At 43.5% G+C, this 27,791-nt stretch overlaps 1 protein-coding gene across 1 annotated transcript in view; it reads right to left on the bottom strand.

Moving 5' to 3' along the window:
- Nucleotides 1-6,848: 6,848 nt before the first annotated feature.
- The window catches only part of LOC117347918 (interleukin-18-like), a 40,254-nt gene continuing 19,311 nt past the window's right edge, over nucleotides 6,849-27,791 (bottom strand). The window contains exons 2-4 of the mRNA XM_033919435.1: nucleotides 27,637-27,777; nucleotides 21,079-21,212; nucleotides 6,849-7,354 (exon numbers count right to left, since the gene is read on the bottom strand). Coding sequence (XP_033775326.1) covers nucleotides 7,133-7,354; nucleotides 21,079-21,212; nucleotides 27,637-27,777 — 497 coding nt within the window. The 3' untranslated portion in view covers nucleotides 6,849-7,132. The remainder of the gene's footprint in view (nucleotides 7,355-21,078; nucleotides 21,213-27,636; nucleotides 27,778-27,791) is intronic.

The raw sequence follows: 27,791 nt of genomic DNA, 5'->3' as shown, positions 1-27,791 counted from the left end.
AACTACTAATTGGTCACGCAAGCCTCAGATCCCTTGGCTCCTGAGATTACAACAGAATGAGCTTATGCAGCTAGGGGAGGACCTTTCTCTTTTCACACAGCTTTAGGGACATCTTCACTCACTGAATCTCCTGTGTAGATTTGAAAGCTTCTGTGTTGACACTTTTCCTTTGAAACAATAAAGGAGATTCTTATTGCTTATAGAAAACCACCCACAAAAATTTTTTTATCAGGCTAAATAGCACTGTTTTTCACTAGTGTAAAGAAAAGGTAATGAAGTGGTAGGCTTATGTTCTTATTTCCTTTTGCACCATCATTCAAGCCTTTCAAATCAAAGTTTAAAGTTGAATTCAGTATATTCTCATTGTAGTGCCTTATGAACCATTTCAAGGTCAGCTAATTTCATTTCATCCACTACTTTTTTTAAACTTTTATGAAGCCGTGCTAGCGGGTTTAATGCGCGTGACTTTTCATTGCGCTAACCCCCGCGCTGGCCTAAAAACTACCGCCTGCTCAAGAGGAGGTGGTAACGGCTAGCACGGCCGGCAGTTTAGCATGCGGTATTACGCACGTTAAACCGCTACCGTGCTTTCATAAAAGGAGCCCTTAGAAGAACAGGAGATCCTGCAAGCAATGGTCAGCTGTACATCATACACTTAATTTTATCCAAATTGTTTTGTACACTGCTCATCCAAAGTTCCTTCCTAAAGTCGTTTCAGATTTCAAAGTTCCCCCGGTCGTTCGCGGTCAGCGGTCCCGGTCATTCGCGGTATTTTCCGACCGCGAACCACCGACAAGGAGAGGGCAGCGGGAGAGGCAGGAGAGAGCAGCCGGAGCTCCGCGAGTTCAGGAAATCACTTGCAGTATGCTCCGACTGCCTCTTCCTGCACTAAGTCGGGCCTTATCCAATCAAGCTGCCTTGACACGCAGCTCCTGATTGGATAAGGCCCGACTTAGTGCAGGAAGAGGCGGTTGGAGCATCGGCGCTCCAGCTGCTCTCCTGCTGCCCTCTTCAGGCTTCCCCATGAAAAACCATATTCGAGGTTTTTTGAGATTCGCGGGGGTTCCTGGAATGGAACCCCCATGAATATCGGGGGAGTACTGTAATGCACTAGTCTTACTTTTCCCCCTAAACCTTGTTCTACACCAGGAGAAATAGCACTGTATATAATCCACAGCAGAATGAAGTTCATTACTGTCATGAGAACACTAAGGGCTCCTTTTACAAAGGCACGCTAAGCATTTTAGTGCGTGCTAAGCCTACACGCGTGCTAAATGCTAATGCGTGCATGTTAGTTTGAAACGGCTAATGCACCTTTGTAAAACAGGGTCTAAGTATCATACAAAATATAAAAGATAAAAACTAATGTCACAGCTATATTTCAATTGTTACCAAGCCAGGCAGTGGAAGGAACCTACAGCATATCTAGCAGTCACAAACGTGGAGAAAAAAAGCCTCAAACACAGAAACTTCTGACTTTCTTCGGTCTTATCACTGGCATAAGGACCCTTGTCAGGATTATGAATTCTTTTTCTGGAGCAGCGTAACATCTGGAGCTACTGAAGATTTAAAGACTTGAAGATTTAGTGAACATTTGGGGACTCTGAACTCAGTGTTTGATTCTCCAGCTAAATATAAGTGTTTTTCTAATTTCCTGTACACAGTGGTTTGGACCTTCTTGAAATATGGAGCAAGTTCTCTGTGGAGTTTTTTTTTTAAATGCCAGTGATAAGATTGAACTTTTGGTAGCTTTTGTGCTGAGTCATCGAGACAATAACAGGGGTGATCCCCAACACTACTGACTCACCACCCAATCATCGCATTTTAAAGCACCATTTGTAGATAGTATAGATCAGGGGTAGGGAACTCCGGTCCTCGAGTGCCATATTCCAGTCGGGTTTTCAGGATTTCCCCAATGAATATGCAGGAGATCTATTTGCATGCCCAGCTTTCAATACATATTCATTGGGGAAATCCTGAAAACCCAACTGGAATACGGCTCTCGAGGACCGTAGTTCCCTACCCCTGGTATAGATGTTTAGACTGTTGTCTTTGGGTGCCACTAAGGCTAAACTATTTTTTCTCTTTATGCGTTTAAACGTAGGATACAAACAGCAAACTTATCTTATAGCTTGCGGGTACCAGGTTCCGTCGTGACACTTTTCGTATCTGCTTCAGGGAACCAACAATATTGTGGAAAGATTTAAATTATGAGCGGTGTGACACGAAAGAAGTCTTAATATTTTTGTTTGATCAGTTAGCAAAGAGAGTTCAACCTGTGAATCTACACCGCTCAGAATATAAATCTTTCCGCAATATTGTTGGTTCCCTGAAGCAGATATGAAACGTTTCACGACGGAACCTGGTACCCGCAAGCTACAAGATAAGTTTGCTGTTTGTATCCTAAGTTTAAACGCATAAAGAGAAAAAATAGTTTAGCCTTAGTGGCACCCGAAGTCAACAGTCTAAACATCTATACTATCTACAAATGGTGCTTTAAAATGCGATGATTGGGTGGTGAGTCAGTAGTGTTGGGGATCGCCCCTGTTATTGTCTCCATGACTCTGAGCACAGAAGCTACCAAAAGTTGTATGCAGGATTGACATCGTAGTCTGTGAGAATTGTTATGAGTGATTATTCCATTATTACACTTAAGGACATTCTTCTTAATCATTCAATTTGAAAAGTTTTGAGTTTATTGTCCCCACTTGTGTGTATTTGACGGAGTGATAAGATTGAAGGCTGCTGAAGTGTCTGTATTTATACTGCTACTTAAGTTTGCGGCTTATTTTCTCCACATGTTTGTTGTGACTGTAGGCTCCTTCCACTGCCTGCATGGTAACAACACTAACCCATTTTGAGAAGTTGCCCCAGAAATACTCTGTTTTACTGTCCCCAGAGCTAAGGAATTTTTTGAAAGATTTCTTGGCTTTTTTCTTTCCCGTCCTCCTCAGGATTTACAGTTTCCAAATATTTCATTTGAGATGGAGCACAGACTGTATCTCCTTTTGTTATCAACAACTCACCCTCCCAAATTGCAGTCATATCAGTATTCACTCTCTACAAGTGATCACTAGCCATTGCCAAAATTAGAGTGACATCTGTCACAGATAATTGTAAATCAGCAATATGGACTTCCATGTACACTTTTACTAAGAATTACTGTTTGGATGCTTCCTGCAGTTCTGATAGAGTTTTTTGGTCAGATTGTACTTATAAATCAATTGTTTTGCATCTGCCCATTAAAAAAATTGTTTAATAGTTTTTCTTTGTGCAGTCTTCAGCTTTGGGGTCACCTCTGGTGTGGGCTGCATTAGCATTCTAGTCTATGGAGAAAATGTGAATCCTTACCTGTACTGGGTGTGTGTGTGTGGCCTGTATAGACCTGAGACTAATGCAGCCACACTATCCCTCCATACTACCCAACTCAACTTACTCTATTTTGCAACATCCAGCTTGATAACTAGCTGACATTGGGATAGCAGATTGGAAAGAATGGAGCATATTCAGTGACAATTTTTTTTTTTTTTTTGGTAGTATTTATTTAGAAAAGTCAACACAGCACTTTTTCATCAGTACATGAAGCAGAAAGTACAGTACAGCTGGAAAAACCCACACATGATGAATAAAGACAGTCTGCATAGCACTTTCAGTGACAATTTTAAAGTTCTACCGAGTATGAGGAAGCAGTTTTCTGAGCTGGCAGCCATCAAATGTCTCAAGTCTGGAGCCTTCTATTACAGTAAGCAATCATGCTATCCAGCCAATGGGAGCAGAGGATCAGGAAGGAAGCTCTATGCACAGGAAAAGAGGAAGTGATCTGGACTAGAGGAAGTTTTGGCATGGGGGGGCAAAAAATAAATGAACCCCTCCAAAAACTGCCACAATACATTTCTATAAGAGAAGCAATTCTAACAGCTGCAGAATACATTCACTGCACTGTTAAGAGTGATTAAGGAATTGCACCTTTCTAACTGCCTTTCCGTCTCATCTCCTAATCAGACATAAAGAAAGCACATACATATACCGTATATACTTGAATATAAGTCGAGACCACCATTTTTCTCCCCCAAAAGGAGGAAAAACGGTTGACTTGAATATAAGTCAGGGGCTTAATATTCAAGTGCCATGCCCTGCCAGGATCTGTACTCAATGTCCCCTCCGTCATGCCCTCCCCTGCAAGGTTCTGCACCCAGCCTCCTTCCCTCCCTTCCATGCTCTTAATACTGTCCCCCCTCCCTGCCAGGTTCTGAACATTGTCCCACCTTCCTTCCCTGTACCCTCTTCCCCCTAAATAAAAGCCAACCTCATCAGTGATGTCACAATGGCTTGATTGTCCGGTTCTGCCCTCTAACCCAGCCAGCAGATTATTGGTAACCATTCCCCTTAACTTAAACTACCTAGTGGTAGGCTGGGACAGGAGATATCCCTCCTGTCTTCTGCCCAGGCCGACACTAACAATTACCACTCTCCCTCCTTCCCTCCCTCGCGTACCTGCTTGTTCCCTGGTGGTCCAGCGTGTATCCCACACTGAAATCCTCCAGAAGCTTGCAAAGGTAAGTAGCTAGTGGCACACTCAGGCCAGCACGCAGCAGCAAACATTTTGTGCTGCTGGCTGGCCATGCACCGCTCCTTGATGGGCTGCCGCAAGAACTGCAAATCCCATGAGAACTTACGGCAGCCTATCACAATATTGGAACTAAATAGCAAAATGCACCATTTCTAGTCAAAGCAAGGTGAGCCTTTGAGAAGTGGGGGACAGCTACTCTGTTAACATTCAAGGACCTTAATAAACGCCTAGGCGCATAGAACAGTACTAGATTAGAAAGATATGATGATTGTAACTCATACAATGCTCTATGTGCTAACATTAAGATCTTAAATTTTATCCTAAATTCCATGGGTACCCAGTGAAATTTCAAGTACAAAGGAGTTACATGATCACGAATATGTTCATGGCCTAACAACCGAATTGCAGCATTTTGTACTTTTATGCGTCCTAACTTTATCCAGGCAATTTCCTAGTTAGCAGACTGAATATTACCACAAACCGGGAAATGCCAGTTCCACTCTGGAACTACCTAGATAATGCCAAGTGACTGTCTAGATTCTCAGTGTCTAGATTCTCAGTAGCATTTTCTAGATAATGCTGCTGAAAACCTGGGTCTGGAAACCCTATGCAGGATTTATCTAGGTAGCTGTTTCTCTGCAGATAGGTCATGTTGAATATCAACCCATACTTTTATTTAAAAGTTGTACACCATTTTACTGATGATAGCCATCATTCAAAATGATTCACAAATCCATAAAATACAATAAAAAAAATTGAAAAAGAAAATTATAAGAGCAATCTATAATAATAAAAAGCTAAGCGCGCATGCGCACTCGCGCCGCGTGTTCCCTGATCCCTTTTCTGTCGAGATGTGGCGGCACGAGTGCGCATGCGTTAGATGGCGCGGCATGAGGGGCCGCCACTTAGGAGAGCAGGGGATTCGGCTGGCCCCAGCCAGGCAAGATCCCCCTTCCCCACTGCACCCAGGCCCCACAGCCCTGCCTACTTGACGGCCCAATGGTATCACAGGATCAACTCTTCAAGCTGGGACCGCAGCCTGCTTTGCCCTGCCCTCCTTCACACGCTTTAATGCGGATTCACTGATCCCACCCACCAGCCTCACTTCAGCTCCCCGGCCGTGAAGTCTAGCGCTCTATCGGGTGCTCCTCGATTGGCGAATTCCTTGGCGACGACGATGATGACACGGAGGGCTCGAGTTCCTCCCTTCCGTGAGGGGTGCATGCGCTTGTGCTCTGTCCCTCTCTTCTGTGACGTCACGGGCTACTCTCCGGGAGCAGGCGAGTGAAGCCCGGTACTTCCGGGTAGCTAAGGGGCGGAGCGCGGTGCGTGCCCAGGGTCCGGGTGGAGAAGCCGGTGCTGGAGCCGCTCGCGCACATTAGCGCTGGTTAACGCGCCCCGCAGGCTTAGCGCGCGCAAATTCCATCTAAGGCGCATTGAAACCTTTAAGGTTGGGGGGAAATAATGGAAACGAGCAAAAGAAAGGGTGTCAGGTCAAAAGCGCGCCGGGACAAAGGCGCGCCCAGACAATTGAGAGCAGCGCAGGGGAGCGCACCGCACAAAATTACTGTTTTTAGGGCTCCGACGGGGGTGTGTGGGGGGGGGAACCCCCCCACTTTACTTAATAGAGATCGCGCCGCGTTGTGGGGGCATTGTGGGGGGTTTGGGGGGTTGTAACCCCCACATTTTACTGAAAACTTCACTTTTTCCCTGTTTTTAGGGAAAAAGTTAAGTTTACAGTAAAATGTGGACGGTTACAACCCCCCAAACCCCCCATAACGCCGGCGCGATCTCTATTAGGTAAACTGGGGGGGCTCCCCAACAAACCCCCCCATCGGATCCCCTAAAAACTCTAATTTTCTTTGGCGCGCGCCTCCGTCTTGTGCTCAGTTGTCGGTGCGCGCCTTTGTCTTTCGCGGGGTTGTCTATGAACCAAAGAAAGGCCTGAAAGCGCCAGGGAGGAGCCACCCCCAAGACAAAGATGCCAGCAGAAATGTAACTATTGCAGATTGCTTGGAGGGGGGGGGGAAAGGAAGGGAGGCCTACTGGTGGACAGGGGTAGCAGGAAAAGGTGCTGATGGACAGGGGGGGAAAGGAAAGGGAGGCCTACTGCTGGACAGGGGGAGCAGGAAGAGGTGCTGATGGACAGGGGGGAGATAAAACAAAGGGAGAAGGGCTGCTGCTGGATAAGGGGAGCAGTGAAGGGGTGGTGGTGGACACAGGGGAGGTAAAAGGAAGGGAGAATGGACAGGGGGAGCATGCAAGGGGTAGTGGTGTACAGCCAAAAGAAAGACAGAAAGAAAGACAGAGAGAGAGAGACAGAGAGAGAAAGAAATAAAGACAGACACATATATTCTAGCACCCGTTAATGTAACGGGCTATAAAGCTAGTTAGAGAATAACACAAAAGACTTATTTTCATACATAACACATACAAGGATCCTATAAATTCATATTTAGGGTTTAGATGGAAGGTAAAGACGGGACAGGTGTGGGGAGCTGGATGCTAAAAAGGGTATGGAGAGAGAGAAATAGGGGTCATATTAACAAAAACATTAACAGTCTAAACTTTTACAAGTTGTATTCGAAAGTTTTCATTCACTTCATGTTGGTGACTCCTTAAAGCCAGTTTTTTACATCCATGTTCTTGTTCGGATGCTAAGAAGTATCCAACTAGTATAGACGATTCAAAACTGAATGCTTCTGCGTCCCCTTCACTGAATTGTCTCTTATAAAAAATATATTTGCTTTTATATCCCGAAATCCATCGAGGAACACTCCCTTCCTGTGGGAACAAAGAACAGATGATTCATAATTAAAATCTCTATAACACAGGGGTGTGCAATGCTGATCTACAGCAGCCATAGCTATGCCGGTTTTTCAATATATTTCAAAAGAATACTCATAAGATGTTTGGGCTAAGTCACATTAAATAATTACTTTCTTGGGTTACCCTAAAAAAACAGACAAGAATCAGAAGTAATGGGCATTTCTGGGTATTAACCAAATGGCTCCAGTTTGTGATGTATAGACAGAGCCTATCCTAGGTTTGTCACCATAGCCCCTCTAGACCACTGGTTCCCAACCCTGTCCTGGTTTTCAGGATAGCTCTAATGAATATGCATGGCCCATATTTGCATGTATGTCATCTCCATAATATGCAAATCTCTCTCATTCATATTCATTAGGGCTATCCCAAAAACCTGACTGGCTGGTGGTCCTCCTGGACAGGGTTGGAAACCACTACTCTAGCTTATCAATTCCAATTTCTCAGAAAAAATCAGGACTACAAATCAGATCGAGAGCTGCAATGATGAAAGCCAGGACTGGCTGTAGTGACCTAAGGCCTGCTGTTGGCTCTCCTTGAAGACAATTTTAGGATAGCCATATTTAACATGAATTTCCTTTTTTTACTATTCCCATGATGCCTTGGATGGAATTAATTTTACAGCAGGGGTGTGAAACTGCAAACAGTTTGGGGAATATCCATAATGAATATACACAAGAGGTATCTGCATACAGTGGAAGTATGAAATATAAGTAATATGTATACTCGCTGATCGGAGAGCACCAGCAGCAGCAGCTGAAACCGGTGGAGCAGGCAGAAGGAGGAGGGGAGACTTGCAGAGCGAGGCAGGAGGCAGAAGGCAAGAGCAGGAAGGAGACAGAGCTAGGGGTAGCGGCGAGAGTTAGCTCCGCCCACCCCCACCGCGTCGGCGAGGTCAGAGCCCAAACTCCCCCTTAAAAGGGGCGGAGCCAACGGCGCCCAGCCGTTCGGCGCGCGGCGAAGGCGAGCGGTAGGGACGAGTATCTACTATCAAGAACACCGAGGAGGACTGAACGGTAAGGAAGCGACAAACACAAAAGGTAAGGAAGAGACAGACGCCAAGGGAACAAACCCACACATACAATCAAGGTGAGGTAGAGCGGAGACAGCACACACAAAAGAGACAGCAAGGCAAGCAACATAAGGAAGCAGCAGGCAAGGGACACAAGGGAAGCAAGAAATGGAAGCCCAAGGAAGTCAGAAGGTGAGCTTTCCGGTCTTCTGTATCGGCTGCAATATGTATGACTACCTCCCTTCGGGGATCCAGGCATACATTTGCAATCGATGCATGGAGATGGATAGCTTGAAATGTCAGGTAAGACTATTGGAAGGAACAGTGATGGAACTCGAAGACAGAATCCGAGCACAGGAGAAGATTCTAGTGGAGTACAGCCCAAACGAAGAGGTCAAGGAACTAGAAATGTTCATAGAGGAAGCTCATCAGCACCACGTAGAGATCCCAGGGCTGGAAAACTGTACTCAGGAAACCGATGTGAGGAGAGAAGACACCCATGCAAACATAGAAGAAACCGAAGACGAGGTAGGAGACAACCGCACATCAGGAGGAATAGTGAGAGCACAGGAAGACATCGCCCCATCCAAAGAACAGGAAACAATTTCAAGAGCATCATTGGAGGAAGAAGACTGGCCCTACTCCAAGGACGTGGACCTACGCCCCCCAAGGAACTCCCGAATAAAGAAGATGGGGATCATCGTAGGCGACTCCATTATACGACATGTGGACAGCCACACCGCAGGAGGAAGAGAGGACAGAGTCGTCACCTGTCTGCCTGGAGCAAGAGTGAAGGATGTGACCAACAGGATCTCCAGGATCATAGATGGCGCAGGGGGAGAGGACACCGCTGTGCTTATCCACGTGGGAACAAATGATGTGAGCGGGCGGAAGTATGACAGGGAAGAGCTGAAGGGCCAGCTCCGCTCACTCGGAAGACAACTGAAGATCAGGGAGGTGAAGGTGGCCTTCTCTGAGATCCTCCCAGTACCAAGAGCGGATGAAAAGAGACAAGGGGAATTGCAAGTAATCAACGCCTGGATGAGACGATGGTGCGAAGAAGAAGGCTTCGACTTCGTGCGCAACTGGACGGCGTTCTGGGGAAAAAGCAAGTACTACAGAAGGGACGGACTACACCTCAACAAGGAAGGAGCAAGAGTTTTGGCAGGCAACATGAAGAAGGCAATCGAGAAGGCTTTAAACTGAAAGATAGGGGAAAGCCGACAGTCGACCACCGGTCGATGGCACGGATAGCAGGATGCCCCAACGAAGAAGCCAAGGAAAACTACTCCTACACAAGAGAAGACGACCTCACAGCCAACAAGGGAGAAAAAGCAGGAAGGGACAACTCAGACACAGGAGGGGACGACCACACAGCAAACAAAGGTGATAACACAGGAGCAGTAAAGGATATCGTAATTGAAACTACAGGGACGGCCAAGAGTAGAAGGTCCAAAAAGGTAACACGAAGGGAACTTAGATGTATGTATACGAATGCTAGAAGTCTAGGTAACAAAATGGGGGAACTAGAGACAATAGCAAGACATGACATATTGGATATCATTGGCATAAGAGAAACATGGTGGAATGAAGAAAACAAATGGGACATAGTACTACAGGGATACAAACTGTATAGAAGAGATCGAGTAGGGCAGAAAGGTGGAGGTATTGCTCTATATGTTAAGGAGGGAATAGATTCTGTTGAAATAGTTACAACAGAAATGAAAGAGAAGCTTGAGTCACTCTGGATCAAAATTCCTGGTCAATATGGCGCAGATACGAAAATTGGCCTTTACTATCGTCCCCCAGGACAGGCGGAGGAAACTGACTCAGAAATGATGGAGGAAATCAAACAAAAATGCAAGACAGGCAATATAATTATATTGGGAGACTTCAATTTCCCAGGGATAGACTGGAAACTAGCAACCTCCAACTGCGGCAAGGAGGCCAAGTTCCTGGAGGTGCTAGGGGATTGCTTCCTGGAACAAATGGTAAAAGAGCCGACAAGAGGCAACGCCACCTTGGATTTGGTCCTAAATGGCCTCACGGGACCGATAACAGAAGTGGAAGTCATGGTTCCACTGGGAACGAGTGATCACAATGTAATCAACTTTAAACTTGACATCGGGAAAGGGAAACATGCCAAAACCTTAACCACCACCTTGAACTTTAAAAAGGGTAAATACGATCGCATGAGAGCCATGGTAGAAAAACGACTCGAGAAGATGGTGGACAAACTCGAAACGGTAGATCAGGCATGGTCCCTACTGAAAAATACTATCACAGAAGCACAAGATCTCTACATTCCGAGGATTTCCAAAGATCGGAGAACAAAGAGCAAAAGAGAACCGGCATGGCTTACCATAAAGGTGAAGGAAGCCATAAAAGAAAAGAAGGACTCTTTCAAAAAATGGAAATGCATAAAGACAACCGAAGCCTGGAACAAACATAAAGATGATCAGAAGAAATGTCACAAGGCGGTGAGGGATGCAAAACAGGAATATGAGGAAAAAATAGCCCAGGAGGCCAAAAACTTCAAGCCCTTCTTTAGATACGTGAAAGGGAAAAAACCTGCAAAAGAGGCAGTGGGACCCCTGGACGACCAGGGAAGAAAAGGGTACATCAAGGAAGATAAACAAATCGCAGACAAACTAAATTCCTTCTTTGCGTCCGTCTTTACGAAGGAGGACACCTCAACAATACCTGAAGCGGAGAAAGTGTTTGCAGGAGAAATAGAAGACAGCCTCACCACAGTTGAAGTGGACTTAGACCAGATATACTATCAGATCGACAAACTTAAAAGTGACAAATCCCCTGGACCGGATGGAATTCACCCGAGAGTCTTAAAGGAATTGAAGGTTGAAATCGGAGAGTTATTGCAAAAACTTGCAAACCTGACAATCAGAACTGGACAGATACCGGACGACTGGAGGATAGCGAACGTCACCCCAATTTTCAAAAAAGGATCGAGAGGGGAACCGGGCAACTATAGACCTGTGAGTCTTACGTCTGTCCCCGGCAAGATGGTTGAAGCACTGATCAAGGATAGCATAGTCCGACACTTGGACGCACACGACTTGATGAAACCCAGTCAACATGGATTCAGGAAAGGGAAATCATGTTTGACGAATTTACTCCAATTTTTTGAGACCGTGAACGAGCAAATTGATAGTGGGAAGCCGGTGGACATAATATACTTGGACTTCCAGAAAGCGTTCGACAAAGTTCCACACGAAAGACTTCTCAGGAAACTACAAAGCCATGGCATAGAGGGGGATATACAAAGATGGATAGGCAAATGGCTGGAAAACCGAAAGCAGAGAGTGGGCATAAATGGGAAGTTCTCCGACTGGGAGAAAGTGACTAGTGGTGTACCCCAGGGCTCGGTACTTGGGCCGATCCTTTTTAATATTTATATCAATGACCTGGAGGAAGGAACATCCAGTGAGATCATCAAGTTTGCAGACGATACAAAACTATGCCGGGCGATCAGATCGCAGGAGGATAGAGAGAAACTCCAGAGTGACTTGTGTCGGTTAGAAACATGGGCGGAGAAATGGCAGATGAAGTTCAATGTGGAGAAATGCAAGGTAATGCATTTAGGCAATAAGAATAAGGAATACGAGTATACAATGTCAGGTGCAACTCTGGGGAAGAGTGAACAAGAAAAGGACCTGGGTGTACTGATAGATAGGACCCTGAAGCCGTCGGCACAATGCGCGGCAGCGGCAAAGAAGGCAAATAGAATGTTGGGCATGATAAAGAAAGGAATCTCGAGTAGATCGGAGAAAGTTATAATGCCGCTTTATAGGGCAATGGTCAGACCACACTTGGAATACTGCGTCCAACATTGGTCTCCTTACCTAAAGAAGGATATAAAACTGCTGGAGAGGGTGCAGAGACGAGCAACAAAACTGGTGAAGGGTATGGAGAAACTGGAATACGAGGACAGACTTATAACACTAGGATTGTTCTCCCTTGAGAAAAGGAGACTGCGTGGGGATATGATCGAGACCTTCAAAATACTGAAAGGAATCGACAAAATAGAGCAGAGAAGATTATTTACATTGTCCAATTTGACACGGACTAGAGGACATGTAATGAAGCTATGGGGGGACAGGTTCAGGACTAATGTCAGGAAGTTCTGCTTCACTCAGAGAGTGGTTGACACCTGGAATGCCCTCCCAGAGGAGATTATTGCGGAATCGACCGTCCTAGGCTTCAAGAGCAAACTAGATGCATATCTCCTTAAGAGAGGCATATAAGGATATGGTGGACTATAAATTACGCCAGGTGTACACCTGGCAGGGCCTCCGCGTGTGCGGATCGCCGGACTTGATGGACCGAAGGTCTGATCCGGAGATGGCAGTTCTTATGTTCTTATGTACCTTCAGGATCATAATATGGCATTCCTGTTCTCCAGGACCATGGCCAGCGTTGGCCCCAGTGTATTATGGAATCGTTTACCATGGGGAAGGGAAATGTTCAATAGTATTAACAAATGCATAAATACAAATAGTTTGCTATTTTAAAACCTTCTTGCTTTTTGTTTTAAGAAGAAAAAAAGATGACTCAGCTTATTGCCCAAGCTTACTACATAGGTCATGTGGCCACATAGCTCCATAGCAGGACAGACAAGCTTCGTCCTGACTTTATTCCAGTGCACATGAAAAATCAGGACTACATCTCCATCTATCCAATGGCATGAAACTAGGACAGGATCCTCCTCCTCCTCTCTTGGAAATGAAGCTATATAGTCACCCTCCACATAAGGCATGGTTATCTATGTGTCTTTGCTCTTCTGTTATCCAGGACCCACTGATCTACTTGTGGCAACAACGTTGTGACCTTCATTTCATGGTCTTAAGGAAGAATCACAGATGATGGAAAATGAGTACTTCCAATCCAATCCAATCTTTAGGTTTCTATACCGGGTCATCCCTATGAAAGGGCTCGACTCGGTTTACAAGAATTGATTTATCACATAGAAATAGATCATTACAATTAAAGTACATAGATTGGAAAGCATCATTATTTATGATCTTCTAACGTAGATAGGGAGAATCTATTAATGATTTCTGGAACAGTAGCGTTTTTAAAGCTGGCAGGAGGACCTGCCTTGGGGTTTGAGCACTTTTGCAGTTGCTTTTAGGCTGGAAAGGTTTTCCTCCAGAGCACAGAACACTTTCCTAAATGTAGCACATTGCGTGCTGCTTTCGGCAGGATGATGGTGGACTTGTGACACTACTGCAAATATGAGCCAACTGAAGTATCCTTGGTTCTATAACAGCATCAGCATGGTTTAAGCTGCTAGCGCTACAGCAGAGTCCTAGAAAGACTCTCATTACAAAAGAACATAAATACTGGGAGAAACCAAAGGTCCCTCAAGCCCAGTATTCTATTTCCAACAGTTGCCAATCAGGTCCCAAGTACCTAGCTAAATCCCAAGTAGTAAACACTAAACAAGAATAATGTCAAATCAGAAAAAATGTGTTTTTTAATGCCTTTCTAATGCTGGGTTTTACTAAGCAAAATAGGAAAAAAACCTCACAAACCCCAAGACTGGAAAATGATTAGGGGAAAGAGACAAAGACCAACTGAAACTTGAAAAAATAATGATAACCAAAATTTTCTTCCTCACTTTTCAAGCTGTGTCGGACAATTTGAGAGACCCAGCGCAGTCAAGTTCCTGAAGAAGGGGGTGTGCACCCCCGAAACGGAGTCCCGTAGGACGAAGGACGAAGTTACCACTCGCGGACTGCTCACACACGGAGAAGCTAAATTCTTCCAGTTTGTGTTTGGCTTGGTGTGATCTGGACACTCTTTTTCCTTTTGGCCCCATGCTTGGGGGACAGAGACATATTTCAACTTAACTTTAAGAAGGTGTGTGTTTTTTATGATTATTTTTCACACGCATTGCACTTTTTTGTTGCACTAGTTAATCACTTCTCACGCGGAGAGAGCCCAGGGATGTTCCGCAGTTAACACTCTTTTGGGTGTAACCCCGCGACAGCTACACTCTGGATTTTCCAGCGGTGGCTGTGTGACTGAGGGCTCTCCTGCTTTAATTAATATTTATTAATTTTGGTTATCATTATTTTTTCAAGTTTCAGTTGGTCTTTGTCTCTTTCCCCTAATCATTTTCCAGTCTTGGGGTTTGTGAGGTTTTTTTCCTATTTTGTGATTTTTCCACCTCCATTTGTAGGGTTCATTTTTTGTTCTTTGGGTTTTACTAAGCAGCATAAGAGAATTTTACCACAGACTGGTGAGCTAATTGCTCCGATGCTCATAGGAATTCATTGAGCATTTACCTCACCGACCCATGGTAAAATATTCTTATGCTGCATAGTAAAAGGAGCCCTCAATTGTTTTTGGGAGGTAAAGTATGGGTTTTCCCTGATGTCTGTGTAGACACACAGGAGAAAAGGAAGCAATTTTTGGCTCTACGCCCTCAGGTGATAGCCCTGGGTGCTCATTTCTTTTTACGAATTCCTTGTAAATGTTTAATACTGTATGAGTCAAATAGGTATCTTTTCTTTGATTCCAAACAATTGGAGGCTTTTCTTGAGAATAAGCATAAAATACAGGTTCAGGTGTCAGGTCCGGGGGAAAGAATTTGATTATTATTAGGAAAATGGAAGACTATTTCAGTTAATTACTGGCGAGATGTTGATATTATTGTTATTAAGTTCTTTTTTTTCTTTTGAGATGTGCCTCTTTTTCCTTATCCTCTTCCTCTTTTGTAGTTGAGGACTTATAGAGAAAGTTGCTATGAGTATATTTATTTGTTAGGTTCCAAATGGAAAATACTTTGTTGATTTTTATGTCTATAGCATTATGCTTTCTGTTTCTTAATGAATTTTTTATGCTGTATGTTTAATTAAAATTGAATAAATAAATAATAAAAAAAATTTAAAAAAAAAGATTGAATTTGCCTAATTTGGATAAGGATATCATTCCAGACTTTTACATCCTAGAATAGAAAGGAATGTAATGTAATTTATTTCTTATATACCGCTACATCCGTTAGGTTCTAAGCGGTTTACAGAAAATATACATTAAGATTAGAAATAAGAAAGGTACTTGAAAAATTCCCTTACTGTCCCGAAGGCTTACAATCTAACTAAAGTACCTGGAGGGTAATAGAGAAGTGAAAAGTAGAGTTAGAGGAAAAATAAAAATAAAATAAACATTTTAACAAGACAGCATTGATCTAAATACTTTGGAAGGTAGAAGAGAGGAGAGAAAGGAATAGAAGCAGAAGGGGGAGCCGTTGAACAGTAGAATTCTGGAGAAATTTAAATGATAGAAATAGAACAAAACAAAGACAAAAGGCAAAACAATAGATAAGATTAAAGATAAATCATAAGCTGGAAAGAAAAATAAAATAAAACTTTGTCTTCAATCCACGGTTTCAGCGTCAGTGATGAAGTGGAGCAAGTAAGTTTAGGAGGAGCGATTGACGTTTCCAGAAAGGGCTTCTTCAGGGAAGAGACTTGGCAGACAGTCCCAGGATGCCTATGTCTCCTCCCCTGCGATGTTCTCCCATCCATGCATTCCCTCCCAGACACACTGCCCGTGCCCCAGCCGCTCCAAGGAGGCTGCCCCAGATGAGGCCCACGGTGAATGCAGGATTCTCTCCTCTGCGGGAAAGCCGCCCGGAGCCGACAGTCGATCTTCTTAGCGGATTGCATGGGGGGAAGAGTTCACACTCTTGGTAGGATCGGGTCTATGTGCTCTCGGTGGTTGTGGCTGGTCTCGTTGCTGCTTAGGTGTAAAAGCAGTTGATCTCCACTGCTGCTGATATTTAAAAGCAGGCAGATTGATCTCTCCAATGGACTGCAGGGGGAGGAGTTCACACTCCTGGCAGGGTCGGGTCTGTGGGCTCTTGGTGGTTGCGGTAGGTCTCGCTGCTGCTTGTATGTAAAAGCAGTTGTTTTTCTACTGCTGATGATATTTAAAGCAGGTAGATTGATCTCTTAAACGGGATATAGGGGGAGGAGCTCACATGCCTGGTTGGATCGGGGCAAGGGCTCCTATTATAGGCTGCTTAGGTGTAAAAGCAGTTGATCTCCTACTTCTGATAATATTTAAAAGCAAGCATATTGATTTTTCCAACGGAATGCTGGGGGAAGAGCTTACTTGTTTGGCTGGATCAGGGCAAAGGGCTCTCGGTAGTGGTGGCTGGTCCTGTTGCTGCTTAGGTGTAAAAAACAGTTGATCTTCCTAGTGGACTGCAGGGGGAGGTGGAGCTCACACTCTTGGCTGGATCGGGTCTGTGTGCTCTTGGTAGTTGCGGATAGATTTTAAGCACACAATCATCATGGTTAAATTATTATCCAAGTCTTACAGTTGACTGAAAATGAAATTTTCCATGAGTAGATGGAAAGGTCAAGAGCTGAATAAGGCCAATTGAGCAAAATCCATTTAAAGATTTAAAAATAAGAGTAGCGATTTTTATTTAATACACTGTTCCACAGGTAACCAATGCAAGTTTCTCAATAACGGAAAAGCCCTTTCATATCTACCTAAACTAAAGATCATCCTAGCAAAAACTGGTACATTCAAGAACGAGTCCCCCCTTCAAGTTTCCTCCGCTGCATCCCGACTGAAAGCGGAGGAAACTCGAAGGGGGGACTCGTTCTTGAAAAAGCCTTCGGGCGAAACATGTCGAGCTGACAGGTCCTTACCCGACATTAGGAATAAACACTCTTAGATTTAAATAGAGTTTGAAAACTGCAGAAGGTAAGTGCAACAGCTTTTTTTAGTAAAGTAAAGTTTAAGATATATTTAAGAAACACAAAATGCACATTTTAAGTATAGAGCACTGGATTAACTAAAATAAAAACAAGTCTGATGAAGACAAATATGCAATGAAACAACTAAGCCTAAAATTGTTTGGCTGGTGGTTGGCATTCTGAAGACTTAACATTTTTTTAAAAATAAATATTGAATGTATTGAATGAAGTGTAGTGGCTGCCTTGAAGATTGAGTATTGATTGTGTGGCAGTACAAAAACGTTATCAAGGCTCAAATACAATACATATGGTTTTATTTATGACATTCCTTTCCTACAGTATATTTTATATGCTTTTAGATTGTACACCGCTTAGATCTGTTTGTAAGTACAAACAGTAGAAGATCTTAATAAAAAAAACATTCACTTCACACCACTGCTCGGCCTAGTACACCAACTGAGACAATGCATTTGGCTAAATTGACTTTATAACATTAAGAGCTTTCATATTTTTTTTTTTCTTTATGACTGGGCTGCTCCTGAAAGACAAACTGGAGATACACTGAGTAGTTTTGCTACCACTTGTGTGCCTAACTCCATCCTACTTGTTTTTGACTAAGACAAGGGTAATACCGTATTTTCACTCATATAACGCGCATGGTTATGCACGGTTTGTAAAATTGTGTATAACGCGCGCGTTATATGTGTGAAAATACAGTATTCAGTTTTGCAGTAGTCAGCTTTTTCTAAAACAAACCAGCAAGTTTTTTTTAATATCCAGATGTTTAGTGCTGGGCAGTTCCTAGACCAGTGTATCGGCACACTAGTGTGGCACAGCAGATTCCAGGTATGTCCTGACGAGACGCCGTCAAGGAGGAGAGGTGCCGGCTGACTGCTTACAGGATGTGCCTCTCGCAGCAAGAGGCATGTCCTGTAGGCAGTCAGCCAGTGCTGATGACTCTCCTCGCTGGTATCTCTTCTCCTCTGCCGGCACTTCCTCTCCTCCAGGATCCCCCACCGGCAAAGTGACAGGTTCAGGGTCATGACCAGAGGGCTTCCGTGCATGTTGACGTGTTAACATCACAAATGCGTGTGAAATCATTGTATCGACCTCCGCGCACTTCCGGATGCCTTCCGGCCAGGGCACTGGGTTTAGTGAGCTACCGAAAAGTTTGCAGGACATTGTCCTAGACACTGACACTAAATATCTGGCACTTGCACTTACCTGATGTTCAGCGTTATTCGTATCAGTGAAGCGGGGCAGAAGAGATCTTCCTACGCTCCTGCCCTGTGCAGAGCCGTCAACAAAAATAACTGCCGTGAGTTCCCGCTGTAGTCTCGTGAAACCACGGGAACTCACGGCAGCCATTTTTGTTGATGATTCTGCATGAGCAGGAGCGTAGGAAGATCACTCCCGCCCCGCTTCACCGCTAGACCACCAGGTAAAGTGTGGAGAGGACCAGGAGGCAGGAGGGTGGCGGGGGTGGGTCAGAGTCAGCACTAAAAGTTATTTGCAATTTTTCCATAGTCACAGGCCGGCTCTGCCCCTAACCCCTGCGAATATGGAGGGAGAAGTGTTCTCTTCAAGGCATACAGTATTCATAAACCTGAACAATGTCTAAAATTTCTGTTTTAATTCATAAAAATGCCTGAGAAAACAGATGTGCTTTTAAAAGTTTTCTAAATGAACTCAGGGACTCAAGATTGATCAGGCACAAAGCGCTAAATAAAAAAAAATTAAAAAAAAATGCTAAGAGCCAACTTGGCCTCCATTTTTTTTTTTTAAAGTAAACCCAGCACAGTACTTGCTTTATTTGGTTATTTAAAACACAATATTCACAAACTAATAGGTTACAAAAAGATAATGGAGTTATTCCCTTTTCAGAAATGTTACAGTACAGTGAGCTGCCAAGTATCTGTCAGGACAGGAAACTGCTATGTCAAGCTACCATCAGAACATAAGAACATAAGCAGTGCCTCCGCCAGGTCAGACCATAGGTCCATCACGCCCAGCAGTCCGCTCCCGCGGCGGCCCAAACAGGTCATGACCTGTCTAAATCACCAGAAGGGGCCCCCATGCCACCTTGGTTTCCTGATGAGTCCTATCTTCCCATCGAAGTCCTAGCCCTCTGGTCTTGCACATGCACGACCTGGTTGGGTTTCTATACTTTCTCAGTATCCCACGATCCCTTTATCCCCCAGGAATCTGTTCAGTCTCTGTTTGAATCCCTGTACCGTACTCTGCCCGATCACTTCCTCCGGTAGCGCATTCCAAGTGTCCACGACCCTTTGGGTGAAGAAAAACTTCCTTGCATTTGTTTTGAACCTATCTCCCTTCAGTTTCTCCGAATGCCCCCTCATACCTGTTGTCCCCTTTAGTCTGAAGAATCTGTCCCTATCCACCCTCTCTATGCCCCTCATGATCTTGAAGGTCTCTATCATATCACCCCTGAGCCTCCTTTTTTCCAGAGAGAAGAGCCCCAGCCTGTCCAACCTCTCGGCGTATGGGCAGTGTTCCAGCCCTCTTACCAGTTTCGTTGCTCTCCTTTGGACTCTCTCAAGTACCGCCATGTCTTTCTTGAGGTACGGCGACCAATATTGAACGCAGTATTCCAGATGAGGTTCATAAAACAGTAAGGAAGTTGGTACTGCTTGCAGACAGACAACTAGTGCTAATTAAAGGATGTGTCGGGAATATCTCCATCTTTAGAACTGTTAAAGAATAGTCCTTAGCAAGTTTCAAGTTTATTAAAATTTTGATATGAATGCAGTATCAAATATATTCAATGCGTATAACAATAATAAACCATTTGAAACAATGAACATACAACCATATCCAGAATTAATTAGTGATACATAAGGAAGGGCACATGGATTTACACCAGCTGAAACTCACTGTAAATCCTTGTACCTAAACTTGATGTGGAGCCACTGTATTCTACCCAACAAATTCTAGAAATGCCCCTGACCTGTCCATGCCCCTCCCATGGTCATTCTCCCTTTCTGGATCTGCGCTTAAAAATTTATTTGTGCTTCTTTATAGAATACCGACTAGAAAGATGTGTACGTAAATTCAAATCATTGCTAATTGGCGTGCTTAAGCGCTCAGCTAGGCGCCTGATTTTTAGTTTGTGCCTAGAGCTGGCCTATTTCTTGGGCGCCTCCAAAATAGGTTCCGCTCACCGTGATTCATTAAACAGCACCCAATTTTACTTGAATCGCGCTGAACAGTGCCTAATTAGGCACCTAACGTTTGGGCGCTTCTTATAGAATTTGCCCTTTAATCATCAAAAAGTAGAGTATGGGATAAAGCTCAGTGCATACCTATAAACCCGACAGTGAGAAACAATGGAGGTGCTTGCGAACACAAAATATTTCAAAGCAGCCACAAAGCAATAAAAATGAAATGCTGAAGGGTGACTATCTCGCTGCATAAGAGCAGCAAAACCTGTGCTTTATACGCAATATTTTGGTGATTAAGTCCTCTATGCTCTTGGGACTCCTGATGCAGCAGCTATGCCGAAACACGACCTACTGATGTTTTTACCACATAAAGAAAGGACTGACTTTTACATGCTCCTATTTATGCATTTAACCTGATCGGTCAAGTTCTGAATATCTGTATTTAATGGCCCCGCCCCTGGAACATTCCCAAAATCTGGAAGGGTTTGCAAAAATCAAATACAGAAACCACTGGAGCCAGCAGCCCTGCTTGGCTCAGGGTCATGAATATAGACCAACTACACCTTCTTTTGGAAAAAATAAAAGAAAACTTTCCTCTTTGACAACTAATTGATATCTGTCTTCGCATCTATCCTCTTACCTGTCCTCCGTCTTCCTTCTTCTTCCCCCTCCCTTCCTGTTTACTCTTTGTCGCCTAGAGCTTCTATAGGTTTGTGCAACTCACAAATAGATTATATTACTAGTAATCACCTCAAATCTCAGAGTTCTGTCTTCTGTGCAGTGCATGAGATAAGTCTTCAGGCCCTTCTGAATGGTGAATACAGTGGGTACGCCTTCTTTGGCATTTGTGTCTTGGTACAGATGGAGCTTGAATCGGAACGTCCCTATAAACGACCATAAAATGTTCAGTTTATTTAGTCATTTGATGTACAGCTCATCCATCTGGGAAGATAAGGAAAATGGTTCAAATACAGCTAAATGTTACTAGGAAAACAGAAAGTTACAGCTCATAAACCGAAATCCAGACTGCCAGCTCCACATCAGGCAACTGAAATGGCCAACGTGAACTAGGGCGCAATTCTGCAATTGATGTAAAGTAGAGAATGACACGGTGACAAAATTAATTACTGTTCCCGTCCCCGCGGATAACCACGGGAAATAATCCCATGTCATTTTCTAGTGTCTATTTCAATCTCAGTCCTTCTACCCCAGCATTCTTCAAAGCAAAGTGGTTGTGGCCATTCATACTCTGATTCTTATGTGAGCCAAGGATAATGAAGCCATTGTGACATCACTGATGTGATTGGCTCTTAGGCACTGGTGGAATGAGGCATTATGACATCACAATATCTGCTCTGGATACCAGAGACTGTCATTCTTTAGTGTCTGTTTCAACCTCACTCCTTCTACACCAGCATTCTTCAAAGCAAAGCTTGTGGGTCAGTGGTTGTGCCCAATTATACTCTGATTCTTCCCTCTCTCCTTAAAGAATGACATGAAGATGGTTTCCCGCGGTTATCCGTGGGGACGGGAACGGTGATGAATTTTTCTCACCGTGTCATTCTCTAATGTAAAGCTTTGCAAGTTGCTCAAAAATGCTGCAGCTCTGCTGATTTGCAGAGGGAGCAGACTTGATCATGTAATACCTTTATTGAAATAACTTCATTGCTCACCAGTAAAATATTGGATTGTCTATAAAGTTCTTCTGTTGATTATTAAAATAATACACTATGAGATCCCCTGGTATTTGACCCAGGTGCTGCAAATATAGGGTTACCAAATGTCCGGATTTCCCCAGACATGTCCTCCTTTTGAAAAGAAATCACGTTGAGAGGAGGCATCGGTGCATGCAACACGGTGATGTCGTGCGCATGCGCACATGCACATGACATCATTGCATTGCATCTGTGCATGCCTTCCTGCCCGACGAACAGGCAGCAGGGGTGGGGCTGGAGGCGGAGCTGAGGGTGGAGTTCGGCATAATGGGACGGGGATGGGTGGGCCTGGTTGGCGTAAAATCTGGTAACCCTATGAAAATATAGCAACCAAGTCGATCCCTGACATCAGAGGGGACATTAAAACTGGTTGGTGAGGAGCTCCGTCGCGACCTTGGCTGCTGGGACATCCTGCGTGCCCTGTGGGGGGTCCCTCGCTTGATAACGGGAGTGCAGTTTCAAGAATGCTATGTTCGAGTGTTTTATAGAGCCTATTTTACTCAGGTACAATTGCATAAAGTGGGAGGCATCGATTCCCCTCTCTGTCTGAAATGTGGCCGAGATCCCAATACTTTTGCTCACTATTTTTGGGACTGTTGGACCGTACAAGCTTTTTGGCAGTCCATTGTCCATTATCTCCAGGGCTTATTTCGGGGTCCTATTTCGGGTACTGTAAAGAACTTTTAGATCTACCTGGAGCTTTCCGTGGCCTTCCCAAGGGGGGTCCCCAATGGTGCTGTAAGGTGTGTCTCCTTGCTCGTAAGTGCATTTTGCAATCCTGGACTGTTTCTGAGCCTCCCTCTTTTTGGACTTGGAGATCTCTGGTACATACTTTGGCCGCCTGGGAGGCCCGAGAGGCGTCGGGTTGTCCTCGAAGGCAGCATAACTACCTGCAGATTTGGGGAGCCTATCTGGATTCCTTACCTCCTAGAGGTCGCAGCCTCCTTTTGAATTCCCTTGCTTAGCTTCACTAGTGTTCCCTGCGCTTGCTCCCCTGGTCAGTCACTGCCTCTCTTCTTCTTTCCTTTTTTTTTTGTGTGTGTTTGTTTGAGGGGGAGGGGGGTTTCCTCTTGACGTAGCCCATGGGCCACAAGAGTACTGGCCTTTGGCATCCGAGATACTTTTTGGTCGTTTTTGTATTTTGCTGGAGGGGGATCCCGGAGGGGTAGTTGCACTGTGTGTATGTGGTGGTGGGGGGAATGGGGGGTTGGGTTTGCTTTTTGAACTGTTTTTGAAAATTGTGTATTGATGGATGTTGATTCCTTTGTTCTTGTTATAGTTTCTGCTCTTTGTTTTTATCACGTTCACAATAAAACAGACTCACATTGGCTTCCAATTCAGGAAAGAATACAATTTAAATTCTACTGTATACTATTTAAAACCATAAATGGAGACAGCCCAATCTACCTAAATAACCGCCTCATCCAAACTACCTCTACCAGGCATAGAAAAACACATACCCCATTTACTTACCCCCAATCAAAGAAGTAAAATGGAAAAAATTATACTAGCCACTCAAGCAGCAAAAATAGGTAACCAAATCTCACACCTATTGATAACAACTCCAGACTACAAGATGTTCAGAAAGGAAATAAAAACTATACTCTTCAAGAAATCCCTGAATAAAGCTTAATACCATGAATACCTCCTTCTTACCATCCCCTCCCTAACCCCTGATCCTACTTAACCCTCTCTTGGAAACGATCTCTGATCTAACTTTGTAACCCTTCTTCCATAACTCTTTTTGTAATCCGCTTTGAACCGAAAGGTAATGGCGGAATAGGAATCTGTAATGTAATTTAAACATAAAACTGGTTGGTGAAAAGTCAGTAAGTGTACATTATGCCATAATGAGGGCTTCAGTAATTTCTGTGGAATAATCTGACAGGACCACTTAGTTTGCTCTCTAACTTTCAGAAATTTAAAAAGGTGTTGAAGACAACCTTATTTATAGAGGCCTTTTCTTGAAAGATGGTTCTCATTTTATTATTGGTGGAAGAGTTCTTCTGCTAATTGTTTTTATAGTACTGTTTTATAATTGTGTATGTATTTTGTGAACCGCTTAGGTTATAAGGGGAGTATAAGTTTTTAAATAAATAAATAAATAAATAAAACTGGGCTCTTCCTTTTGGTTGTGCCGAGGAATTGTGATGAGAGCCTATCCTTTAATGGCATCTGGTTATCAATAAATACTAGCATAACCAGGAAGCATGGAATATTGCTACTCCTTGGGTTTTGGCCAGGTACTAGGGACCTGGAATGGCCACTCTGAGAACAGACTACTGGAGCCAAGTATAGGACAATCAAGCCATTGTAACATCACTGATGAGGTTGGCTCTGAGGCACTGTGGAATGAGGGGACTGGAACAATGACAGTATTATTTACATAGATGGATGGGAGGAGGAGCAGAGGGTTTAGGAGGAAAGAAGATCATCTCAGTCTTGGACATATTTAGCAGGACATCCAGGCAGCAATGTCAGCCAAACAAGCAGAGACTTGTGGCATTCTTTGAATAGATACCAGATACTCCCTGAATGGTCATTCATAAATGGTTTTTTAGGGGAGCCATTGACATTAATAATTTTTTGAGGATGAGACTTACAAGTCATTTGTTATAATGCAGAATGAATTTAATTTTCTATCAACTGATTTTTTTTTTTTTAAATCTGCAGTGTGGACACAGTCTTAGTAGCTCTAGGTTAAAAGAAGTAAAAAGTTGTGTGCATTTGGACCTTGGGGAGCTATGAATGAATGAAGCAAATCCTGAGGTCTTGTATCCTCTTCCTGATCTGGAAATAATCTTAGATGAATCACAGTGGCAGAGAAGTTCTGGTGGTTCCCTTGACTCATCTTTTCAATGCTTCTTCGGAGTCTGGAGTGGTTCCAGAGGACTGGAGAAGAGCAGATGTGGTTCCTCTGCACAGGAGCAGAAGTAAGGAGGAGGTTGGGAATTACAGGCCGGTTAGTCTAACCTTGGTAGTGAGTATACTAATGCAAAACACTTCTTAAGTGGAGGATAGTGAGATTTCTAGAAATGAATGGACTGCAAGATTCGAGGCAGCATGATTTTATGAGAGGCAGGTCTTGTCAAACAAATCTGATTGATTTTTTTGACTGGGTGACCAAACAGTTAGATATGGGAGGAGTGCTAGATATGGTGTACTTTGCAAAGCCTTTGTCATGGTGCCACATAGGCGGTTGATAAATAAATGTAGTGCCTTTAGTATGGACCCTAAAGAGGCAAACTGGATTAAACGCTGGATAAGTGGAAGGAGACAAAGGGTAGTTGTAAATGGAGTTTGCTCAGAGGAAAAGAATGTTGTTAGTGGAGTGCTGAAGGGATCAGTTTTTGGGCCAGCTCATTTTTACACTTTTGTGAGCTATATTACGGAAGGACTGTCTGGCAAAGTTTGTCATTTTGCAGATGGTGTAAACACCTTGGAGGGGATGAATAACATGAGGCAGGATCTAGCAAAGCTTAAAGAATGGTCCAGTAATTGGCAACTAAGATTTAATGCTAAAAAATAGAGGGTCAAGCACTTGGACTGCAAAAATCCAGGAGAACGGTATAGTATAGGAGATGAAGTACTTCTGTGTATGAAAAAGCAGGACTTGAGGGTGATTTGTGTCTGATGATCTCAGGGTGACAAAACAGGTAGAAAAAGTGATGGTGAAATCCAGAAAGGTGCTTGGGTGCATAAGCAGAGGAATGGTTAGTAGGAAAAGGGAGGTGATAGTGAGGGTCTCTGGTGAGGCCCCATTTGGAAAACTGTGTGCAATTCTGGAGAACACACCTTCAAAAAGATATAAATAGGATGGAGTTGGTCCAGAGGGTTGCTACAAAATTAGTTAGTGGTCTTTGTCATAAATCGTATGGGGACAAGTCCTTAATAGGTATACTCTGGAAGAAAGATGGGAGAGAGGGGATATGATAGAGACATTTAAATATCTGAATGGCGTTAATGTACAGGAAGTGAGTTTTTCTCAAATGAAGGAAAACTCCAGAAGGAGAGAGAATAGGATGATGTTAAGAGATTATAGGCTCAGGAGTAATCTAAGGAATACCCTTTTACAGAAAGGGTGTATAGAATAGTCTCCCAGTACAGGTGGTGGAACCAAATACCATGTCTGAATTCAAGAAAGCGTGGGACAGGAATATGGGATCTTTTAGGGAGAGGAGGAGATAGTGGATGCTGGGGATGGGCAGACCGGATGGGCCATTTGGCCTTTATCTGCCATCACGTTTCTAATATTATTATGTTTCTCACTAAGTATAATGTGTCAACGTACTGCTTAGATGGTACCTGACTCCAGAGTGTCTTTCTAAATATGCTGTTGTGAGTTCAGATCAATGTTGGAGAGGTTGCAAAGAAAAAGGAACATATCTCCATTTGTGGTGGCTGTGCACTCATATAAAACCTTTTTGGGACATTGAAAATACTGCAACAAACTCTTTGGTATCTGAATCCCTTGTTTTTACAAATGGTTTTTGCTTGGCTAAGGGATATAGATCTCCATTTTCAGAGAATTGTGGCTACCTGTATTTTAGCAACAAGATGCACAATAGCCCTTACCTGGAAATCTTCTGAGAAACCTACGTTAGATCTTTGGCATAAATGCTTGCGATATATTCTTTTGATAGAGAAACTGACAGCACTTAAAAATCATACAGAAGAGAAATTTGTCACAAGTTGGAACTTGTTGCAGGGATAGGTCTTTAGTGGAGGATTTCTTTATTTTTCACTAACTTGATTTTTTTTGGGGGGATAGGACTCCTTTGATCCAGGAGGGGGGCGCAGTGGGAGGAGTGAGAAGTTGTTGGATATAGTTTTTTGCACTAGAGATCTGATACTAACGGCTTTGTATTGCGGGGACTGGGTATTTCTTCTATCTCTACTGTGTACTGTAAGAGAAGTATTATTTTCTTTCATATTATCAATAAAAATTTAAAGCTAAAAAAAAAAGTAAAAAGAATTCTGTATGAGGCCTGTGAGAACAAGTGCCCTCAAAGACACCATCATGGTCTCATTCCTTCCTCCCGCAGAAGCTTCCTGTTACCTAGCAAACCCATGCAAGGGGTGAGTTCACATCAGTCCCTGTCAAAGGATCTGTGCTGAATTTTTGCCATGATAGTGAGATTTGGAAGCCTGCAACAAGCATGATGTCATGTGCAGAAACCCTGAAAGAACATGGCAGTGCCTCGTTCAATCCCCAACCCCCTAGTCCTTATAGACCTTAATTATTCATATATGTTTAATGCATAGTTATATAAATCATTACTGTGACTGAATATACATAAAAACATCTGTAATTACTAAATCATTTTTAAATCGATTTTGCTTTACTGGTAAAGGAATTTGCTTTTTCAAACAGTTCAAAATTAACATGTATGACTTATGCTCAGGTTTTGTGGTTTAAAAATGCATTAGCTTGTCATATTTGTGATTGCAATATCAACCAAAAATGTTTTTCAATATACCATAGTTTCTTTTATAGCATAACTAACTATGGGGAAAGGCTCCCCAAATTTTGGTGCCCAGGTGCCCCAGAGAATCTTAATTCACCTCTAATATTGAGGAAGCTGTTCTGTACCTTGATATTGCTGTTGCACAGATTCAAATAGTCCACAGCTATCCATGGACTCTGGATAAACCACAAGGGTCTCATGCATGCTGTTTTTTATTAGAAAGTCTTCAGCAGTGTATATTTTCCAGGCATCGGTTTCATCATATGCTGTGGATATATAT

Source organism: Geotrypetes seraphini, chromosome 13 (assembly GCF_902459505.1).
Source record: "Geotrypetes seraphini chromosome 13, aGeoSer1.1, whole genome shotgun sequence".
In the NCBI taxonomy this organism is placed as follows: domain Eukaryota; kingdom Metazoa; phylum Chordata; class Amphibia; order Gymnophiona; family Dermophiidae; genus Geotrypetes; species Geotrypetes seraphini.
Note: the sequence above shows the minus strand (reverse complement) of the source record. Positions and strands in the feature narration are given on the sequence as shown.